General features: G+C 39.2%; 1 protein-coding gene across 2 annotated transcripts in view; it reads right to left on the bottom strand.

Moving 5' to 3' along the window:
• LOC124804781 overlaps window positions 1-21,049 on the bottom strand; it is a 157,121-nt gene that overhangs the window by 66,419 nt on the left and 69,653 nt on the right. The window contains exons 2-3 of one of the 2 annotated variants that reach the window (XM_047265107.1): window positions 18,227-18,439; window positions 10,356-11,024 (exon numbers count right to left, since the gene is read on the bottom strand). In XM_047265107.1, coding sequence (XP_047121063.1) covers window positions 10,356-10,984 — 629 coding nt within the window. In that variant the 5' untranslated portion in view covers window positions 10,985-11,024; window positions 18,227-18,439. The remainder of the gene's footprint in view (window positions 1-10,355; window positions 11,025-18,226; window positions 18,440-21,049) is intronic. The other variant, XM_047265106.1, reaches the window with a different exon arrangement.

The raw sequence follows: 21,049 nt of genomic DNA, 5'->3' as shown, positions 1-21,049 counted from the left end.
AAATGGAAAGGAAATGACTAGAAGTGGTACAGGGTACCCTCCGTCGCACGCTGTAAGGTGGACTGCGGAGTATCGATGTAGATAATACATTACCTCACATGGGAAAAACTCCCAGCTTCAATATCCAGGTTGTGTCATACTTTCTTAGTGAGGAAGAGATAAACAATGCATTAAACCACTTCCCCATAATTCCAAATTAGGTGTGCCAGAAAACAGCAGCAAATCCAGTACTGAAAAATGTCAAGCAATTTGCCGACACAGGGTGGTGCAAAAAGCTACAGGGCGACTTCTGACCATTAAGGAAATTATTTTTAACACAAGTAACTAAATATAGCTCACAGCATCTAACTGTCAGCAGTAAAATATGAAGATTGAAAGTAGTCGTTCTGTAAGCCCTTGGACAATGAACATTGTGGCATGGTGCGAACGAAATAACTTGCAAGATGACAAATGCATTTGCCGGGGTTGGAAACCCAACCTGTCCCCGCCTACATTCCCCAGTTCAAAGTTCTAACAACTGTGAAACAGGTACTCACTTATTACAGCAACAGAGAGTGAAAGGGCAGCATATGCACACTGCATGCTTCCAGCAAAAGAAGAATGGAAGGAAGATTGAGTTTAATGTCCCTTCGATATTGAGGTCATTAGGAACAGAACACAACCTCAGACTGTGTCTAGGATGGGAAGGAAATCGGCCATGCCCTTTCAAATGAACCATCCCAGCATTTGCTTGGAAAGATTTAGGGAAATCATGAAAAACCGAAATCTTCCCATGTGCAAGCCTAGTATGCTAACCATTGCACCACTTCACTCAGTGCATGTTTCCAGCAATAGCATGATCACAACAGCTACACCCTCACTCACAAACAATATGCTTCTGGGACCTAGGGAGATGGAGCCCCTACCATCTACCACTGAGACCTCTGTCCTGCAGTACCAACACCATTGACGACAATGGCAGCTATAGGACCATAAAACAACACTGGCTAACCATTGTTTCCAATGGAGATACATTCAATTGTTTTTCTCCCTCCTTGCAAATTCAACTATAGATTACAGTGCTGTCACTGAGATTCAGTGCCAACTGATTGCTTGGCAGACTGTTAAGAGGTATAATTATACAATGGAACCTTGCATAGCAAGCATAATTCTTTCCAGAATCTTACTCGTAGTGCAAAACACTCATTAAGTGAAACAATTTATCCCATTTAAACTTATGTTATTGTCAAATAAATTTGTAGCGCGTGTAACCACTGCTTTCTTGGGGTGATGATTTTTAATGTACAATGCAACTGATTCCCAAGTTTTCAGCATTTCTCTTATAGTGCCAAAAGATTGCTACATTGCTGTTACCAACTTGTCCTCCTCCTCTGAAGAATACCTCTCCACAATTTCCTGCTACTAAACACACTGCAACTCCATCAGCTCTTCGGTGGTCATTTCTTGGCTGTGATCTTCCACAAACTCATTGATATCATTGTTATCTGCTTCTAGTCCCATGCTCTTGGTCAATCAATTCAAAGCAATGCTCCAAGAGTGCTTTAGTGTAGAGCTTCTTAAAGTTAGAAATAATATGCTGGTCCACAGGTTGGAGTAACGGAGTGGTGTTGGGAGGCAGAAATTGGATCTCGATGAACTGAAATTCTTCAAGGAGGTGGCCTTGCAGGCCTGGAGAATGGGCAGGAGCATTGTCCACAACAAGTAAGACACGGAATGGTATATTCATCTCAAGCAAATATTTTTCCACCAAAGGATCAAACACTTCATTGATCCAGTCACAAAAAAGATCACCTGTCACTCAAGCCTTGTTGTTGGACCTCCACATCACATTTAACCTGCTCTTCTGGACTTCATACTTTTTGAAGCATTATGAAGTTTCTGAATGGTAAACAAGCAGTGGTTTAATTTTCAAATTGTCACTTTCACTGGCACAGAATAGCAGTGTGAGATGGTCTTTCGTTGGCTTGTGACCAGGCAATGCATTTCCTTCTGCTGTTACAAAGGTACATTTTGGCAGCTTTTTCCAGAATAGACCCATCACATCACAATTAAAAACCTGTTATGGCAGACAACTGTCAGAATCTACGAGCATCTTGAAGTTGCTGATGAAATTCTCTGCTGTCTTTGTGTTGGATCTGGCTGCTTCCCTGTGCCTCACAATGCTGTGGATGCCGGTTCTTCTCTTACACTTTTCGAACCACTCTTGGCTTCCCTTAAACACTTCTTTGGCCGCTGATGATGTGGCATCTCCATAATGAGGTCAGCAAAAATCATTTTTGCTACTTACAAATGATGTTCTTGTTAATAGTGTCACCTTGCAATTGCTTTTCATTTATCCATATAAGGCGCAATCTTTCAACATCGTCCAGAATATGAAACTGTTGTTTAGATACTCTTGTCACTCACTTTGAAGCATCTATCTTCTTCATCTTGTCCTTGATCTTGAGAGTAGTGCAAATAGCTAATGTAGCTGGTTTGTATGTGCATGTTAAATCAGCAACACTTAAACCATGTTCACATTTTTCAATAATTTTACATTTCATTTCTAAGGTCATTTTCTTTCTCTTACGGTTGTCTTCTTGTGGCTTTACCTTCAGGGACATTTCTGCGAAGGTTATTAAAATTTTCACACAAAAAACACTGCGTAAACAAAAGTTTAGAAAAATGTGTGATCCCGGCTGCACCAAGATGGTAACAGAAAGAGCGCTACACCCAGACTGCTGTACATGCTAAAGACGTCCCTCATATGCAACTGCTGACAATGAAAGGTGCTCATATTATCGAACATTTCCCTTGCCACACACAAAGAGCTAGTGATGTCACACTAAATCATCGTCATTCAGTATGCGAAACATTGCTCATTAAGCGAGTCACTTTTTTACAATTTGTTTTGCTTGTTATGCGAATTACATGTTATGGGAGGTGCTCATTATGTGAGGTTTCACTGTATTAGGCTTCCCATTTGGCCCTATGTCTCTATGCTGTGAACGGACTTTGGCTATTTCCACAGTACTCCTGGGACTGCTATTTGGACCAACAATTACCATGCTTACAAGGTGTGTGAGAAAGGACTGAACACTGTGAGCAATCCAGCAATGCCATGTTGCTCTACTTGTGCAGACCCGTGAGTTTGTCCCTTCCAGAAAGTCAGTCCGAGTTTCAGCTCTATACAACCATCACATGATTTTTGAAAGTGCCATCAGTGAAGTTGTGTTTTTGTTGTGCATTACGAAAATGGAACGGCAGAATTGAGAGCAATGTTATGCCATCATGTTTCATGTTAAACTTGGAGGACTCATTAGTATGACCTATGAAAATTTGAAACAGGCCTACAGGGAACATTCTTTATCAAGAGCACAAGCTTTTTGCTGCCACAAATCATTTTTGGAAGGCTGAGGGCATGTTGAAGGTGAACCTGGCTCAGGGAGACCTTCAACCTAAAAGACCAATGAAAACGTTGAAGGCATGCATGCCCTTGTGAGATCGAACTGACGTTTAACACTAAAGATAATGGGTGACCTGTTAAACTTACACAATTTCACCATACATCAAATTTTGACGAAAGTTTTGCACATGCAAAAAGTGTGTGCCAAAATGGTACCAAATAACCTCACAACTGAGCAGAGGGACAATTGAAGAAACATGTGCGTTGATCTTCTTGAGAAGACTGTCAATGACCACAAATGGTTCAGTCGTGCGGTCACAGGTAATGAATCCTAGATTTTTTTAGTACAATCCTGAGAAAGCTGCTAAGTGACAGGTGGCACACTGAGACATCTCCTCGGCCAAAAAAGCCCGAATGAGCAAATTTAAGAACAAAACAATGCTTTTCTGATTTGCTTTTTTTACAGTAGAAGTATCATGCATAAAGAATTTATCCCTCCACTTGCATAAAGAATTTGTTCCTACAGGACAAACAGTCAGTCAACTGTTTTATGAAGAAAGAGACATTCCTGTTGTTCCACAGTCCCCCTATTGACCTGATCTTAATCCTTGTGACTTCTTGTGCTGAGATTTAAAATGTCTTAAAAGGATGTCATTTTGGGACTCTGGAGAACATTCTAAAGAATGTGACTGATATGTGAAAGGCCCTACCAGTTGAAACGTTTCAGTGGTGCTACCAAGAACGGAAAAAAACAACTGAACCAATGAATAGCTGCTGAAGGGAACTACTCTGAAGGTGACAACATTGTGGTTTGAAAAACATAAAAACTTTGGTAGATAAAAAATCAGTCTCATTACTTTTCTCACACACCTAGTATAGACTACCTAGTATAGACTAGCTTCTAGCAGTAGTTGCCTCTTGCATGTTATTTTAATGGTTACCTTTAGCATGTGTCTATTGCACTTCAAGGGTGTCTGTATTTTTGGAGAGTATGGAAATGTCAGACATGTCAAACCAAAATTTTGTCCAACCAGAACTAAATTTTTTCCAACCAGAACTTAGCGAGTAGATCTCTGTCATTTATGTACTGTTATCTCTCAATGAGCTATACGAACACAACTCACGAGCTGTGCAGAAGCCAAGTCTTCCAGATCACAAACTCCTCTATACTCTGACAGCGGCTATCCAGTTGTCCACACAGAATTAGCAAACTTTATGAAATAATACAGCGGTGAATTGATTAGCTACATCACAGAACAATGCCATATGCTGGACTGTAAAGCTCAGTGAGATGGGTAAACAGACAATGCCCAGCAACTAAAAGGTGGAAATCCACATTCAAATGTCACTCTACAACTAAAGCAGTGCCAGGAAGGCTCACTTAAATATGTAGTTCATTATAGAACAGGGAAATCCATTTCAAAGAGTATCTGGATATACTTGCCAATTTACTGCAGTTATTTGCCACTTTCCATAGCTGCTAAAAGCTTTACCATCACCTTCTACATTTTTATGCGACAGGTTGACAGATTTATGGAGGTGAAATATTGTCATGCACGATTTTGTTTTTCTCTCATTATAATTTATGCCTCAAGAGCTTGAAGACTCACACTGTTATGTTCCACCGCAACACTGTTCCAAGTCAGTCAGTCTTAACAGTCATTTTGGTACTGATTTTTTGTGTTGCTGCTCAATATGCCAAGTCAATTGATACATGATCTAGTGACTTGAGTGAATATTTTCAAAATATTCCTACACAAACAAAGGTATATTTCCCTTGAAGCTTTACAGCATTAGACACTACCAGATAGTGTCAAATATACAGGAGGCAGACAATTAATGGAGAACAAATGACACCAAAAAGAAGACCAAACTGTGCAGTAAGTACTCAGACACATTTTGTGTGTAAAATAAGTTGTTTTGACTAACTACACAGGTCATACTAGATGAGACTAATAGCAGTGGAAATTTTATAGTTTGCAGAGCTCTGTAATTTGCTTAATAAAATGTAGTTCAGTATATTTGACTCTACGTTCTATTAAATCTTATCAACATGATATCCAGTTTCTTGATGGTAGAAATATTCCCTGTTGGTACATCATAATAGTTATTAACAGCTAGAGCCTGCATTAATATAACATTAGCTAGTGTCCACTGGAAGTGACAGCTAAAACTCCATAATTTATGAGTAATATTTTAACGAAAATAATTTATGGGCATCTGACTGCTGAGCACTTAGCAACACCACTTGGTACGAAGTGCAGGGCGAGGTCCGTGGTGGCTGAATTCAGCAAAGCAGTGGCCTGCTCAGCTCACTGCCTCCCACAGGTAAACACTTCTGTCTGCCCAAACTATACATTGCATACACCCTCCATAGCAGGTTTCCACACTATTCCACTGCACTACTCATGCCATCTCATCTGCCCCCGTTGTGATGATTGCTGGTGGGAATACTAAACAGAGGTTATTGAAAAAACATCATGTGGAGACTTGCTGGATGGAGGAAAAAAAAATAAAATAAAATAAAATAAAATAAATAAATAAAAAAAAAAAAAAAAAAAGGATTCTTCGTGCCTGCAAAGGACGGGATTTTAAAATTCAAAAACTTAAAGGTGGAAGATAGAGGATGAAGGGATAAGGATAAGGGATGAAAAATAAAGTGCATTATACATGGTAGACAAGCAATAGTTACCAAAAACAAATGCTGATACCATAGAAATGAACATAAATTGGGCCAACCAAGCACATGTTGTAAAGTCAGTTCCCAACTGCAGAGTTCTGGCAAACTGGTGTCAGGAGGAGGACTCTAATTCATACATATGACAAAACAGGCACTGAGGTCATGATTGTCATGTTGCACAGAGTGCTCTGCAACAGGGTATTCTATGTTGCTAGTATACACCCTCAATGTATGCTCCTTCACCCTATTTGATAACTTGGTGGTCGTTATACTAATGCAGAAGACCATTTTTACATAGCAGCTGGTACACGACATGTTCTCATAGGTGGTTCTCCCTTTGAGAGTATGTGTTTTTCCAGTTATAGGGCTGGTGTAAGTGGCAGTAGGATGGTGCATTGGGAAACTTTTACAGCAGGAATAATTACAGGTGTAAAAGCCAGAGGTATGGAAATGGGTTTAGAACAAGCATAGGGTCTGACCAGGATACTGCCAGATTGAGAGTGGGGAGCACAAAAAGCTATTCTTGATGGGGTGCACAAATTATCATACAGAATGGACCTCATTTCAGTCTGCTTCTGAACAAATATGTTTGCCTTGAATGCCAAGGTTGTAGAGGAGGGGAAGTTTGACATGAAAATGGTAGCAGTTATCAAAATGTAAGCACTCTTGTTTCTTTGTTTGTAGGTTTAAGGAGAGCAGGAGTGTGTAGCTGAACCTTTGTGATTATGAAGTCAGCATCATGGTAAGTAACAGGAGGTCTTCATCTACACTACATGGAAACTCTACAAATCACATTTAATTGTCTGGCAGAGGGTTCACTGAACCACCTTCACAATCATTTTCTATTACTCCATTCTTGAATAGCATGCAGAAAAAACAAACACCTAAGTCTTTCTGTTCGAGCTCTGATTTTCCTTATTTTAATATAATGATCATTTCTTTGTATTTCACTTAAATACTTTCACATTTGGAGGAGAAAGTTGTTGACTGAAATTTTGTGAGAAGATCTTGCCACAATGAGAAATGCCTTTGTTTTAATGATGTCCACCCCAAATCCTGCATCTTGTCCATGACACTCTCTACCATATTTCTCAGTAACACAAGACATTCTGCTCTTCTTTGTACTTTCTCGCTATGCTCCATTAATCCTATCTGGTAAGGATTCCACACTGCACAGCAGTACTCTAAAAGAGGATGGACAGGCTTAGTGTAGGCCGTCTCTTTAGTAGATCTGTTGCATTTTCTACATGTCTTGCCAATAAATCGCTGTCTCTGGTTGACCTTCCCCACAACATTTTCTATGTGTTCTTTCCAATTCAAGTTGTTCGTAATTGAAATTCCTAGGAATTTAGCTGAATTTAAGGCCTTTATATATGATTGATTTATCGTATAACCAAAGTTTAATGGATTACTTTAAGCACTCATGTGGATGGCCACACACTTTTCATTATTTAGAGTCAATTGCCAATTTTTGCACCATACAAATATCTTTTCTAAACATGTGAAATTTAATTGGAAGAATGTATTTAGGGATTCCAAAGATTTCAACAGATCAGCCTAACCATTTTACTGGTAAGTACGAAAGTTGATTAAAGTGAGTAGGAAGGAAGACATGTTTAAAATCAGGTAGGCATTCGTTGAGGTAATGTTCAGCACTCTCCTACCACAATCTACCAACTGGAAAGACATATACTATCAATGAAAGATGGTCTTCTACATTGTTATGACTACAACCAAGTTATCAGTTAGGATTAAAGTGCATAGACAGAGGTTGTAAATTAGTAACACATGACATCCTGTTCCAGAGCATAAAATTCCACTCAACAACACGACCATCTTGACCTCAGTGCCTGTTTCACCATATGTGCCAATTGGATTCCTCCTCCTGACACTAGTTCTCACAACTCTGCTGGTGAGAACTGACTTTACAACATGTGCTTAGTTCTCATCACCCAATTGGCCTAATTTACATCTATTTCTACAGTCTCAGCATTTCTTTTAAATAACTGTTCCTTGCCTTCACTCACCATCATTTTTCTAATTTTTTTTTGTTTTCTGACCAGTCTGTTTTTCAGCACCCCCATTCTTGTCTAACGTGTATACTGCACTTAATTTCCATCTCTTTTTGACTCTATAATGATGTTTTTGAGTTATCTCTGTCTTGTTTATTCCCCTATTTCCACACGTACGTTCTCATATTTCGAAATCTCATCCAGTGCAGGTACCTTCTCATCCTGTCCAGCATGTCTCCCATGACCTGGGGTTCTGTATAACTTTTCCTTAACTCTTCACATTTCCTAAACCTCACTACTTATTTTCCTTCATCCCTCTTCCTTTCCCTTCAACCCTTGAGTCAGATAAAAGAACAATTAGCTCCACAGGCTTGCGCATCTCCTGATACCAGTTGAAGAGTGATTTTTTTTACTTATTCGTATTATATTTTCATCAAATATTTTGATGTGCTTAACACATCTATATATTTAATTTGTTCTTCTACTTTCTTGTATTCATAATAAAAGTTCTTAAGTTTCATTCAGGGTGCTTCTCACATTCTGTTGAAATCCAAGAGTATCGTTTATGCCTCAAGTACTGTCCAAGTTGTAGAGTTTTTTACTATGTACAGTAAATAGTTGATCTGCAGTTTTGTTTTGTGGATAGTTTTTCCTAAATGGGTGTAGTACAAAGGTTTAGAATTATTGGAATGCTGTGGTCACACTGAAGGGCTTTTGTAATTAGCCGCGCTAGTAGCCTCTCCTCTAAAACATTAAAAGTGACCTTTTCAACACATGATGCAATAGTGTAACAGGTGACAAACCAATCTTTACACCTCTGTGTAAGCACTTACTGTAATTACCCTGTTTGTATCCATATCAAACAGTACAGCTTAAGTGATATTTTGCCAACTAAGTACAGTATCTATGTTAATTGCAGTATCTATGCTAGATTAAGGAAAGGCAAACCTACATTTCTAGCATTTGTAGACTTACAGAAAGCTTTTGACAATGTTGACTGGAATACTCTCTTTCAAATTCTGAAGGTGGCAGGGGTAAAATATAGGGGGCGAAAGGCTATTTACAATTTGTATAGAAACCAAATGGCAGTTATAAGAGTTGAGGGGCATGAAAGGGAAGCAGTGGTTGGGAAGGGAGTGAGACAGGGTTGTAGCCTCTCCCCGATGTTATTCAATCTGTATATTGAGCAAGCAGTGAAGGAAACAAAAGAAAAATTTGGCGTAGGTATTAAAATCCATGGAGAAGAAATAAAAACTTTGAGGTTCGCCAATGACATTGTAATTCTGTCAGAGACAGCAAAGGACTTGGAAGAGCAGTTGAACGGAATGGATAGTGTCTTGAAAGGAGGATATAAGATGAAAATCAACAAAAGCAAAACGAGGATAATGGAATGTAGCAAAACGAGGATAATGGAATGTAGTCGAACTAAGTCGGGTGAGGCTGAGGGTATTAGATTAGGAAATGAGACACTTAAAGTAGTAAAGGATTTTTGCTATTTGGTGAGCAAAATAACTGATGATGGTCGAAGTAGAGAGGATATTAAATGTAGACTGGCAATGGCAAGGAAAGCGTTTCTGAAGAAGAGAAATTTGTTAACATCGAGTATAGATTTAAGTGTCAGGAAGTTGTTTCTGAAAGTATTTGTACGGAGTGCAGCCATGTATGGAAGTGAAACATGGACGATAAATGGTTTAGACAAGAAGAGAATAGAAGCTAACGAAATGTGTGCTACAGAAGAATGCTGAAGATTAGATGGGTAGATCACATAACTAATGAGGAGGTGTTGAAGAGGATTGGGGAGAAGAGAAGTTTGTGGCACAACTTGACTAGAAGAAGGGATTGGTTGGTAGGACATGTTCTGAGGCATTAAGGGATCACCAATTTAGCGTTGAAAGGCAGCGAATCATAGAGGGAGACCAAGAGATGAATACACCAAGCAGATTCAGAAGGATGTAGGTTGCAGTAGGTACTGGGAGATGAAGAAGCTTGCACAGGATAGAGTAGCATGGAGAGCTGCATCAAACCAGTCTCAGGACTGAAGACCACAACAACAACAATGTTTGTTTTTACAAGAAAATGAAAATCAAAATGTACATTAACTTAATATTAGAAGACCCACTGAAAAATTAAACTATTAGTATCCAAAGAAGAAAACAATAAATTTCCACCTTTATAGAATATGATCACAAATGTAAAAAAAAAAATAAACAATGTCAACAATATTATTAATATAAACAAACCTGTTCAAAATCTTCTCCAAAAAGAAGATTTAGCATACCTCTTTATTTCATTTTCTAGTCTTTTCATGTACTTTGGCTTCACATTAAGTTTCTGGAGGATATCATGTACAACTGATAGTTTTTTATCATTTTTGTCATTCTCTGTGACAGAACTTTCAGTAATTAGCAAAACTGAGTCACTATCTGGAACTGAAATATTCTCCTCAATTTCTGTGAGAGGTTTCTCATTCTTTCTCTCGTGTCTAACGACTTTGGATACTGAGCGTATGAGACATGTAAGAAGTGGTTCACCATTATTTTCTTGATATGATTTGAATACTGCTTTTCCTGCACTTGAATCAGGAGCAAAACCTAGTGCTTCTAGTATATCCCATACACGGCGCTCCTGGAGTCTAGAGGCACTGGCATGTACTTCACCACTCTTCTTGGTATCTAGTTTGTTTTTAGCTGCATCTTTAAGTGATGGAGAAAATTCTGGAAGATTTCGCAAAAGTGGCACTTCACTTGTGAAGACAGAAAGTGTGTAATGACACTCTTGCAGAAGCAAAAACTCTGCTACAAGTAAATTAATTGCTTGTATTTTAGGAGATGTGTTCTGATGCATACTATGGCCGGCTTGTGGAGCCAGTTGAGTCCCTTTTAGGGCAGCAATAATCAATTGTCGCATGTGTGCTCGAAGATCTGATAACAGTCCTTGTTCCTCAAACCTAAAAAAAATTAAAATCAAATAATCAGAAAATTATGACATGTAGTCATTAGTAATACAAACATGTCAGAGCAAAATAGATAATCAGATAATAATCAAACTAGGAGTTCCATTGACTGTGTGAAAACTATAAAAATAACTCCTCACACATTGGATAACAGGTTGCTTGATTTTAATGTGGAGATATCTTCATTTTTTTCTTCCTGCAGTTTAAATATATGAATACTTTTACACACAATAATAATATTTTGATGTTATATCTGGTGAACATGCAAGTAGCACAGGCAACAACTACCTATGGATGGAACTAAAAGGAATAGTTCTCACAATGGTATTAGTTGCCCCCAATCGCTTATAGATGTACGGAGTATGAATATATCATCTCTACTTGAGAAGACTAAACGTCTCCAGTAAAAATCACAGGAAATTGATTTGTTCTTGTACAAAACATCATCAGTCCTTCACGGTGAAGTACATAGTGGTAAAATTAATATCACATGTTGGTCTGTGTTAAAATATTACACAAATCGTCAGTTTTAATGAAAGACTGGCATGCAGCATCAGAAATCAGTTGAAAAACCTTTCCAACGATACCTCATTCATCCCTGAACAATTTCAATGTGTTGAGAAAAGGGATGTTGACTTGAGAAACAATATACGAGGTGTGGCTAGAAAAAAACCGGACTAGTACTGGTGAAACAATAAAACGAATGCAATAAGGCTGAAAGTCGCGTGGCCTATCACGTGACTCTCACTCCGCCTACTGCTCGAGTTTCATCTGCCTCCTGCACTCAGTCTGCCCGTGGCATCTGTTTTAAGTAGTTGACGTTTTGTCTGTGCGTCGGAAAATGTTGAGTGTACAGAAAGAACAGCGTGTTAACATCAAATTTTGTTTCAGTCTAGGAAAATCTGCAAGTGAAACGTTTGTAATGTTACAACAAGTGTACGGCGATGATTGTTTATCGCGAACACAAGTGTTTGAGTGGTTTAAAAGATTTAAAGATGGCCGCGAAGACACCAGTGATGACACTCGCACTGGCAGACCATTGTCAGCAAAAACTGATGCAAACATTGAAAAAATCGGTAAACTTGTTCGACAAGATTGCCGTTTAACAATCAGAGCAGTGTCTGAGTTAACAGGAGTTGACAAGGAAAGTGTTAGGCAGATTCTTCATGAAAGTTTCAACATGAACAAAGTGTGTTCAAAAATGGTTCCAAAGTGTCTCACAATTGAACAGAAGGAACGCCGAAGAATGATTTGTTCTGACATCCTGGAAAACATTGAAAGTGATCCCACCTTCTTACAAAATGTTATTACTTGCGATGAATCGTGGTTTTTTACTTACGATCCTGAAACTAAACGCCAATCGATGCATTGGAAAACTCCTGGTTCTCCACGACAAAAAAAAGCACGAATGTCAAAATCGAAATTCAAGGCAATGATGATTGTTTTTTTTTTGACATCAAAGGGATTGTGCACATTGATTGGGTACCAGAGGGACAAACAGTGAATCAGCATTACTACATTAGCGTCCTGGCTACCCTGCGTGAGCGAGTACGGAGAAAACGGAACGATTTGTGGAGAAAAGAGTCATGGATCCTTCACCAAGACAATGCCCCAGCTCACAGTGCGTTGTCAGTGAAGACGTTTTTGGCAAAACACAACATTCCCATCTTAGATCATCCACCCTACTCACCTGATTTGGCCCCCTGTGACTTTTTTCTTTTCGCTAAAGTCAAGTCAGCTTTGAAAGGAACTAGATTTGAGACTGTTGAAGCAGTAAAAGAAAAAGTGATGGAAGTAATGTATGGACTTACCGAAAATGATCTGCAGCATTGCTATGAACAGTGGAAAATTCGTATGGAGCGGTGTAGAGACCGAGGAGGAGAGTACATTGAAGGAGATAACATGAAATTGTAAATAAATGTTTTTTCCAGCATCAGTCCGGTTTTTTTCTAGCCGCACCTCGTATATATACACACACACACATGTGGATGGATATGTGCGTGTGTGCGAGTGTATACCTGTCCTTTTTTCCCCCTAAGGTAAGTCTTTCCGCTCCTGGGATTGGAATGACTCCTTACCCTCTCCCTTAAAACCCACTTCCTTTCGTCTTCCCCTCTCCTTCCCTCTTTCCTGATGAGGCAACAGTTTGTTGCGAAAGCTTGAATTTTGTGTGTATGTTTGTGTTTGTTTGTGTGTCTATCGACCTGCCAGCACTTTCGTTCGGTAAGTCACCTCATCTTTGTTTTTATATATAATTTTTCCCACGTGGAATGTTTCCTTCTATTTTATATATATATATATATATATATATATATATATATATATATATATATATATATATATGGTTATAATAGAGGGAAACATTCCACGTAGGAAATATATATCTAAAAACAAAGATGATGTGACTTACCAAATGAAAGTGCTGGCAGGTCGACAGACACACAAACAAACACAAACATACACACAAAATTCAAGCTTTCGCAACAAACTGTTGCCTCATCAGGAAAGAGGGAAGGAGAGGGGAAGACGAAAGGAAGTGGGTTTTAAAGGAGAGGGTAAGGAGTCATTCCAATCCCGGGAGCGGAAAGACTTACCTTAGGGGGAAAAAAGGACAGGTATACACTCGCACACACGCACATATCCATCCACACATACAGACACAAGCAGACATATTTAAAGACCGTCTTTAAATATGTCTGCTTGTGTCTGTATGTGTGGATGGATATGTGCGTGTGTGCGAGTGTATACCTGTCCTTTTTTCCCCCTAAGGTAAGTCTTTCCGCTCCCGGGATTGGAATGACTCCTTACCCTCTCCTTTAAAACCCACTTCCTTTCGTCTTCCCCTCTCCTTCCCTCTTTCCTGATGAGGCAACAGTTTGTTGCGAAAGCTTGAATTTTGTGTGTATGTTTGTGTTTGTTTGTGTGTCTGTCGACCTGCCAGCACTTTCATTTGGTAAGTCACATCATCTTTGTTTTTAGAGATATATATATATATATATATATATATATGAATATAATAGAGGGAAACATTCCACGTGGGAAAAATATATCTAAAAAGAAAGATGATGAAACTTACCAAACAAAAGCGCTGGCAGGTCGATAGACACACAAACAAACACAAACATACACACAAAATTCTAGCTTTCGCAACCAATGGTTGCCTCGTCAGGAAAGAGGGAAGGAGAAGGAAAGACAAAAGGATATGGGTTTTAAGGGAGAGGGTAAGGAGTCATTCCAATCCCGGGAGCGGAAAGACTTACCTTAGGGGGAAAAAAGGACAGGTATACACTCGCGCACACACACACATATCCATCCACACATACACAGACACAAGCAGACATTTGTAAAGGCAAAGAGTTTGGGCAGAGATGTCAGTCGGGGCGGATGTACAGAGGCAAAGATGAAGTTGAAAGACAGGTGGGGTATGAGCGGCGGCAAATTGAAATTAGAAATTAGCGGAGATTGAGGCCTGGCGGATAGCGAGAAGAAAGGATATGCTGAAGGGCAAGTTCCCATCTCCGGAGTTCTGACAGGTTGGTGTTAGTGGGAAGTATCCAGATAACCCGGACGGTGTAACACTGTGCCAAGATGTGCTGGCCGTGCACCAAGGCATGTTTAGCCACAGGGTGATCCTCATTACCAACAAACACTGTCTGCCTGTGTCCATTCATGCGAATGGACAGTTTGTTGCTGGTCATTGTGTCTATCGACCTGCCAGCGCTTTTGTTTGGTAAGTTTCATCATCTTTCTTTTTAGATATATATATATATATATATATATATATATATAAAAACACAGATGATGTGACTTACCGAACGAAAGTGCTGGCAGGTCGATAGACACACAAACATACGCACGAAATTCAAGCTTTCGCAACAAACTGTTGCCTCATCAGGAAAGAGGGAAGGAGAGGGAAAGACGAAAGGATGAGGGTTTTAAGGGAGAGGGTAAGGAGTCATTCCAATCCCGGGAGCGGAAAGACTTACCTTAGGGGGAAAAAAGGACAGGTATACACTCGCACACACACACATATCCATCCGCACATACACAGACACATACACAGACAAAATGTCTGCTTGTGTCTGTGTATGTGCGGATGGATATGTGTGTGTGTGCGAGTGTATACCTGTCCTTTTTTTCCCCTAAGGTAAGTCTTTCCGCTCCCGGGATTGGAATGACTCCTTACCCTCTCCCTTAAAACCCACATCCTTTCGTCTTTCCCTCTCCTTCCCTCTTTCCTGATGAGGCAACAGTTTGTTGCGAAAGCTTGAATTTCGTGTGTATGTTTGTGTTTGTTTGTGTGTCTATCGACCTGCCAGCACTTTCGTTCGGTAAGTCACATCAACTGTGTTTTTAGATATATTTTTCCCACGTGGAATGTTTCCCTCTATTATGTATATATATGATCTCGATAGTCTGTATGAAAACTATATACACAGTGAACATTGACAAAATCAACAAACTGCAGGGACCAATTCCTGACTGGAAATGAAGAAAAAAAGGTTCTATGAATATGTGTCCAGAAATGCATTATTGTCATGGTAGAATGTACTGACGAATGTAATGCCTCTGACCACATGCTGTGTGTTCCTTGTGTCTTGCAGGCTGTGTGATTAACGCAGCACACTGCAAGCAGCAGAATGGTCTGGTATTTGCACTGGGAATAAGATGAGATGGTGTTTGTGTACGGCCAAACAGATGAAAGTGGTCCCCCAAATCTGGTGTAAGCACAGTCCACCACTTCTCTGCATGTTCGTCTGTCTGAAAGGCTTTATGATCACACAAACGCCCAAAAAGGACTTGAAATGTTGTGTGATGTGGGTGGTGTCTGTCATGGTACATGTTTCAGTATAGCCACGCTGCCTCTCGGCCGTTTCCATCTGCTTGGCCATACGCAAAATTGATAACCAAACTGATATTCGTAACTGTAACCCACAAAGAAAATTACGCCATGTTTTTATAATTAACTGGAAAAAGATAAACAATGTATTTCTTGATTACTGTTTCTTTGAATTTTGGCAAAAATTAAGTAGTCATGCTAGATTTTCTTTTCTCGAGATTTTTTGAATACTTTACACCTCTCTTTCTTTGATTCCTTCTTCTTCTTTCATGATTTGTGCACCCTCAAGCAAACCCTAGGCCAACTTTTCTGCCTTTAAATAATGTTTTTCAAGTGCTTGCTTCAGTTTAGCTGAAGCCTGAGAGAGAAGTTTTCTTGTGCCTTATTAGATAGCTGGCGTTCTTTTTTCTTTTCTTTAACAGCCCTGCCTCATAGTCAATTGATATTTTCATGCTTTTCTTCTAATCCAAGTTTTCTTTTCCTTTCTCACTCTTCCTTTTAAACAGCTTAATTTGCTTGTACTTGCTACTGTCTGTACCTATTACCTAATAAGCTGCAATTTGGCTCTGAAAGGAAAATGGGGGTATTGTCCTAAAGCATCTCTCACAGTCAGAACACTGTTTAAAAAATCTTTCAGTCATCACTGCCTTGTCTTCTCCTAATGGTGTTTCAAAATCAAATCTCTTCTCTCAATGTAAGAGAAGCCTAAGCTTTGAGAAGTTTTGAAACATCTGGATACTAACTCTAGGAGACGAGTATCTTTTTGAGACGGACTGCTGCCAGTAATTATCAACACTCTTGTTATCTAAAGTTGGATCATATTTTTCAAACTGTAAAACCTTCCATTCATCTAATAAGTAATCTTGCTGGATGTCAAATGGCAACATTTAACATGTCATTGCAGATTCTGCTCTTTATTCTTTCTCTAGGATATAAGAACCTAAAACTTTTCAGTAGTGCACTTGATAAGCATGTCTTTTCCACCACATGTTAGCAAGATGTGATGTAATGTTTTTGGGCATTCTTTAGAAATCACAATTTGTCACATTCTTCCAGTTTACTAAAGTCGTTCAGTTTTTTGCTTGCTAACAATGAGTAGTTCACATGGAAGCAGATAATGAGTAGTTCAAAAGGAAGCAGATTATCCAGTGTAAAAGAGTTTATTATGAAGAATACTCTCAATTTTTCTCAAAGCAGAAACATTTAAAACATGGGCCAAAAAGATTTAAGTATGTCTTCCATTTCTGTATGCAGCCTGTCAATCAAAGGTGTTTGGGTTTGAAAATGTTGCATAAATGACTGACCAGTTCTGCAGACAAAATAATAAAATGAATTTTTACTTTCAGGGGAGGTTTCTTTTAAAGATTTCACAATGGCACTGTACAATTTGGACTGAACAGTAGCAGAATTCTTTTTCAGAGGTATGTGGTTCAGAAATTAATACTAAATACCATAACACCATTCCAAAACTCTATTGGTTGAAGGTCCTAAAAGAAGCCACCTTGTGGTTAATCCACCTTGAGGTTGTATGCCTAAAAAACTGTGTGCAATGTTAAACTTAGACTGAATTCCTTCAAATTCTTCACAGTTAACAGGCCAACTATCAAAATGATGGTAAACATTGACCAGAAATTTGGGTGCTTCTTCCCCTAGACACCCCAAAGCCTTTACAAAGGCATTATACATTGTACGAATGTTACAAGTTCCAATGTTTGTAAGTTGACTGTCTCGAGTCTCCTGGACATAAAAGCCTAAACACTTTTTATTGGCATTAGCTGCGTCTGATCCCAGCTTAAGGCATTTATTTAGGGACATATTGACTTCAAAAAGTGCTTTACACAATTTCTGATTTAATATTTCATCCTCTGATTTGCCCACAAAGGAAGTTCATGGGTGACACGTTGTTACGCAACACTCACTCTCTGATAAAAATTTAATGCTTTTTGTAATTCTTTTGTTAGTTTCATCAGAACTGTGTGTAATATCACGAACATGTTGCTTCTAACATATGTTACCAGACATACGGTGCCATTTCACCAGTTATTAGATGTCTCATTTTCTTAAGCGAAAGTGAAAACTGTTCAGGTACACTATAAGGGCACATCATCTTAAAAACATACCAAATATTATTTGACAAATCCACACAGGAACTGGAAATTACTGATTTCAATACCGGTACTCAAATCAATTTAGAAGTGGTTGTATCATCCTTGGTACTTAACATCCGCACTGTCGGCACATGTACTTGACTTGAAGGCTGTGTCTGATCAAAAGTTCTAAATGTAACTGATGTGGTCCATATTTAACTTCAAAGTTATGCTTTGCTAAAAGTGAGCGGTAAAAATTGCATGAAAACCTTGTGTCTCAAAATTAATAGAGCAAGTTATCACACTGCAAAATAGTTCACTTTCATGAACTTTTTCCAACAAGCAGAGACTTTACTTTTCAAACTTTCTGACTTTTCAAGCCAGTCACTGAGGAATTTGCATTTTCCCCATCTCAAAAAGTTTTTTTTCCAAAATTGAACAGAGTATCACAGCAGCAGTCTGTTACCACAGCACATTAGAATCTGTAACAAAAATAAAAACAGCTACAATAGAGGAATATTTGACACTAACGACAGTTGCGCAAAGTATGTTTAAAAAAATCAAAAAGAAATGATGTATCTCAAATTTCAGAAGCCCCCAGGTTAGATTTTATCTACATTTCTCATTGGGGCATTCCAAAATGTCAAATGAATTAACATGAATATAGAAACTTGGAAATAAAAAAAGACAGCAAAGGTGACAAACTTTAAAAAAGGTGTCAGTTATCTTTATATACCTGAAACTTTCTGTTCACTGACATTACTATTCACTTCAATGCAAGCTTGTTCCTATATTATTCTCCCAGTTTGTGATTCAGGTTTTGCTTGTATATTTTTAACGATTTTTATGGCTTTGCATTTGATTTTCCCCTCAGTGTGTCCTTTCAGATTTGTGTGTGGCTAACCATCATCCACTGTCTTTTTTTGGTCACATGGCATTTTCCAGAGAAACCGCATAGTGGCACTCCCCAACATCGGGCAGTGTGTTACAAAAGTGATGACAAGGTTCTACCTCACCTGTGAAATAGCTCATAATGATGGACCAACAGTTTACAGAGCTTTGAAAACATCAAATAATGCTGCAGGAACAACAGCAGGAAGGTTGCGGTTGCAACAACTGATTAATTAGAATACAGAGCTGACCTGAAACGTCGGTGTGCAGCCTGCAGGACAGGCGCGTTTGGGGCAACCTTCGCCTCCACCCTTGCCATTTCTTTTGTTTGACAACACTGTAGAGCCATGAGAAAACTACTTCATAGATTTATGCTTTATTGCAAGGTAACAAACATATCATATCCTGTAGAAAAGAGCACTCTATTATGTAGCAGTAGTAGTAGTAGTAGCCTTTACAAAAAATGTACAGAAACTGCGTCCGCACACAAAGCCCTGAAGCACTGGAATTTACTGAACTGTGCAGTTTCATGAGTGCGCACTTCTACCATCAAACTCATATTATGGCAATGCAGTTTCAGTTTAACCAATACAGGAAGCACAGTGATCAGTCTTATGCATCTTAGATAGCAGATTTGCAAGACTTCGGCCTTGTGAATGTATGAATTGTTGGGTCATATGTTGATTCTTTAATCAGGGACATATTTGTTACAGTAGCACCAGACAAGGAGGTCCAGACTAGAGCTCTGGACTCATTACACTCCAAATTAAGCACAATCGCAAATATTTCCACACTGTTTGAAGTGTCGGCTGCAGCTCAAAATATGTTTTCAGATAGTTGTCAAATAGCTCAACCCTCTGCTGCGTTCCAGCAAGTCAAGTCTGCCAGACAACATTCAGGTTGTGTGTGCTGCACAATGAAACACTTCCTGCTCCCAAGTAGATTTCAATGGACGCAACCTAGTCAGGTGTCTTGACATATATCACATTCTTAAGGAAGGTTCCCCCTCAGCATTGGGTTCACCTCCATTAATGCTTAAGTCTTGTCGAGACTGTTGGATGTGCCACGAGCGTCGCCAGTGTCCACATGTTTTCGACGCACGTACAGGCACTTAGCAGTGTGACTGGGAAAGAAAACAGCACTGCAGACCAATGTGCCAGTGTTTGCCAATGCACTGTGGGCAACTAAACCTGGCTAAGTGTTGATGTGCACCTTAAATCCAGTCTTGGCAGAACCTGGGCAAGAGCCTACCAAAGTCCTGAGCAAATTGGATATCAATAGTGTTAAGAGCCAATTCCATGTGGATATAAGAGCTATAGTTTCAGTGATTTATCAAGAAACCTATCACAGAGAAGGGTGTTAGGATAGTCCACGTAGTGTGCAAAGCCACTGCACCAGGGTGGCATAGTGGTCAGCGCATCTGCCTAGTGAGCAGGAGACCCAGGTTCTAATCTCAGCTGTAGTACAAATTTTCATTCGTCACTTCAGTTTGCATATATACATCACAGATGTTTGACACTTTGACACTTGAGAAGGTCTCTGGAACCACATAAGGTCTGTTCAAAAAATTCTAGAACTTAGTCCACAAAATTTTTCTGTGCTTAGCTTTTACTTATTGTGCATGGTCTCCTTTGAAATACTCTCCTCCACAATTGATACACCACTCCCAATATCATTTTCACTTTCAGAAGCAGTCTTAGTAGGCCTCTTGCTGGACCACGCAAAGCGGTGTCTGCGAATTTTTTTGAATCATGTCTATCAGTGCAAATCTTCGTCCTTTCAATGGGGTTTTCAACTTCGGAAATAAAAGAAAGTTCACAGGGACCAGGTCTGGATAGTATGGAGGATGACGCAGCACACTGACTTTGTTTATTAAACAACAGACACACACCAACAGGGATGATTGTACGATTGCATTATCATGATGGAAGAGCCATGAATTGTCTCACCACATTTCAGGCCGTTTCCTTCTCATATTTTTTCTCAGGCATCGCAACATATCCGAGTAATACCATCAATTAACAGTTTGTCCCTGTGACACAAAGTTCATTGACATTCCTGACTTGAGCGTCGTCAGTAGAAGTCAAAAGGCATCCTGAACGAGGGTCATCTTTAACTTCTGTCCAGCCATTTTTAAACTCTGTGAACCATTCGTAATACAGAATACAACTGAAGCACTCATCACCACAGGCTTCCTGCAT

The sequence above is a fragment of the Schistocerca piceifrons genome, chromosome 7 (genome assembly GCF_021461385.2).
Source record: "Schistocerca piceifrons isolate TAMUIC-IGC-003096 chromosome 7, iqSchPice1.1, whole genome shotgun sequence".
NCBI lineage: Eukaryota > Metazoa > Arthropoda > Insecta > Orthoptera > Acrididae > Schistocerca > Schistocerca piceifrons.
The sequence above is the reverse complement of the archived record's forward strand: the minus strand, read 5'-3'. Positions and strand labels throughout refer to the sequence as shown.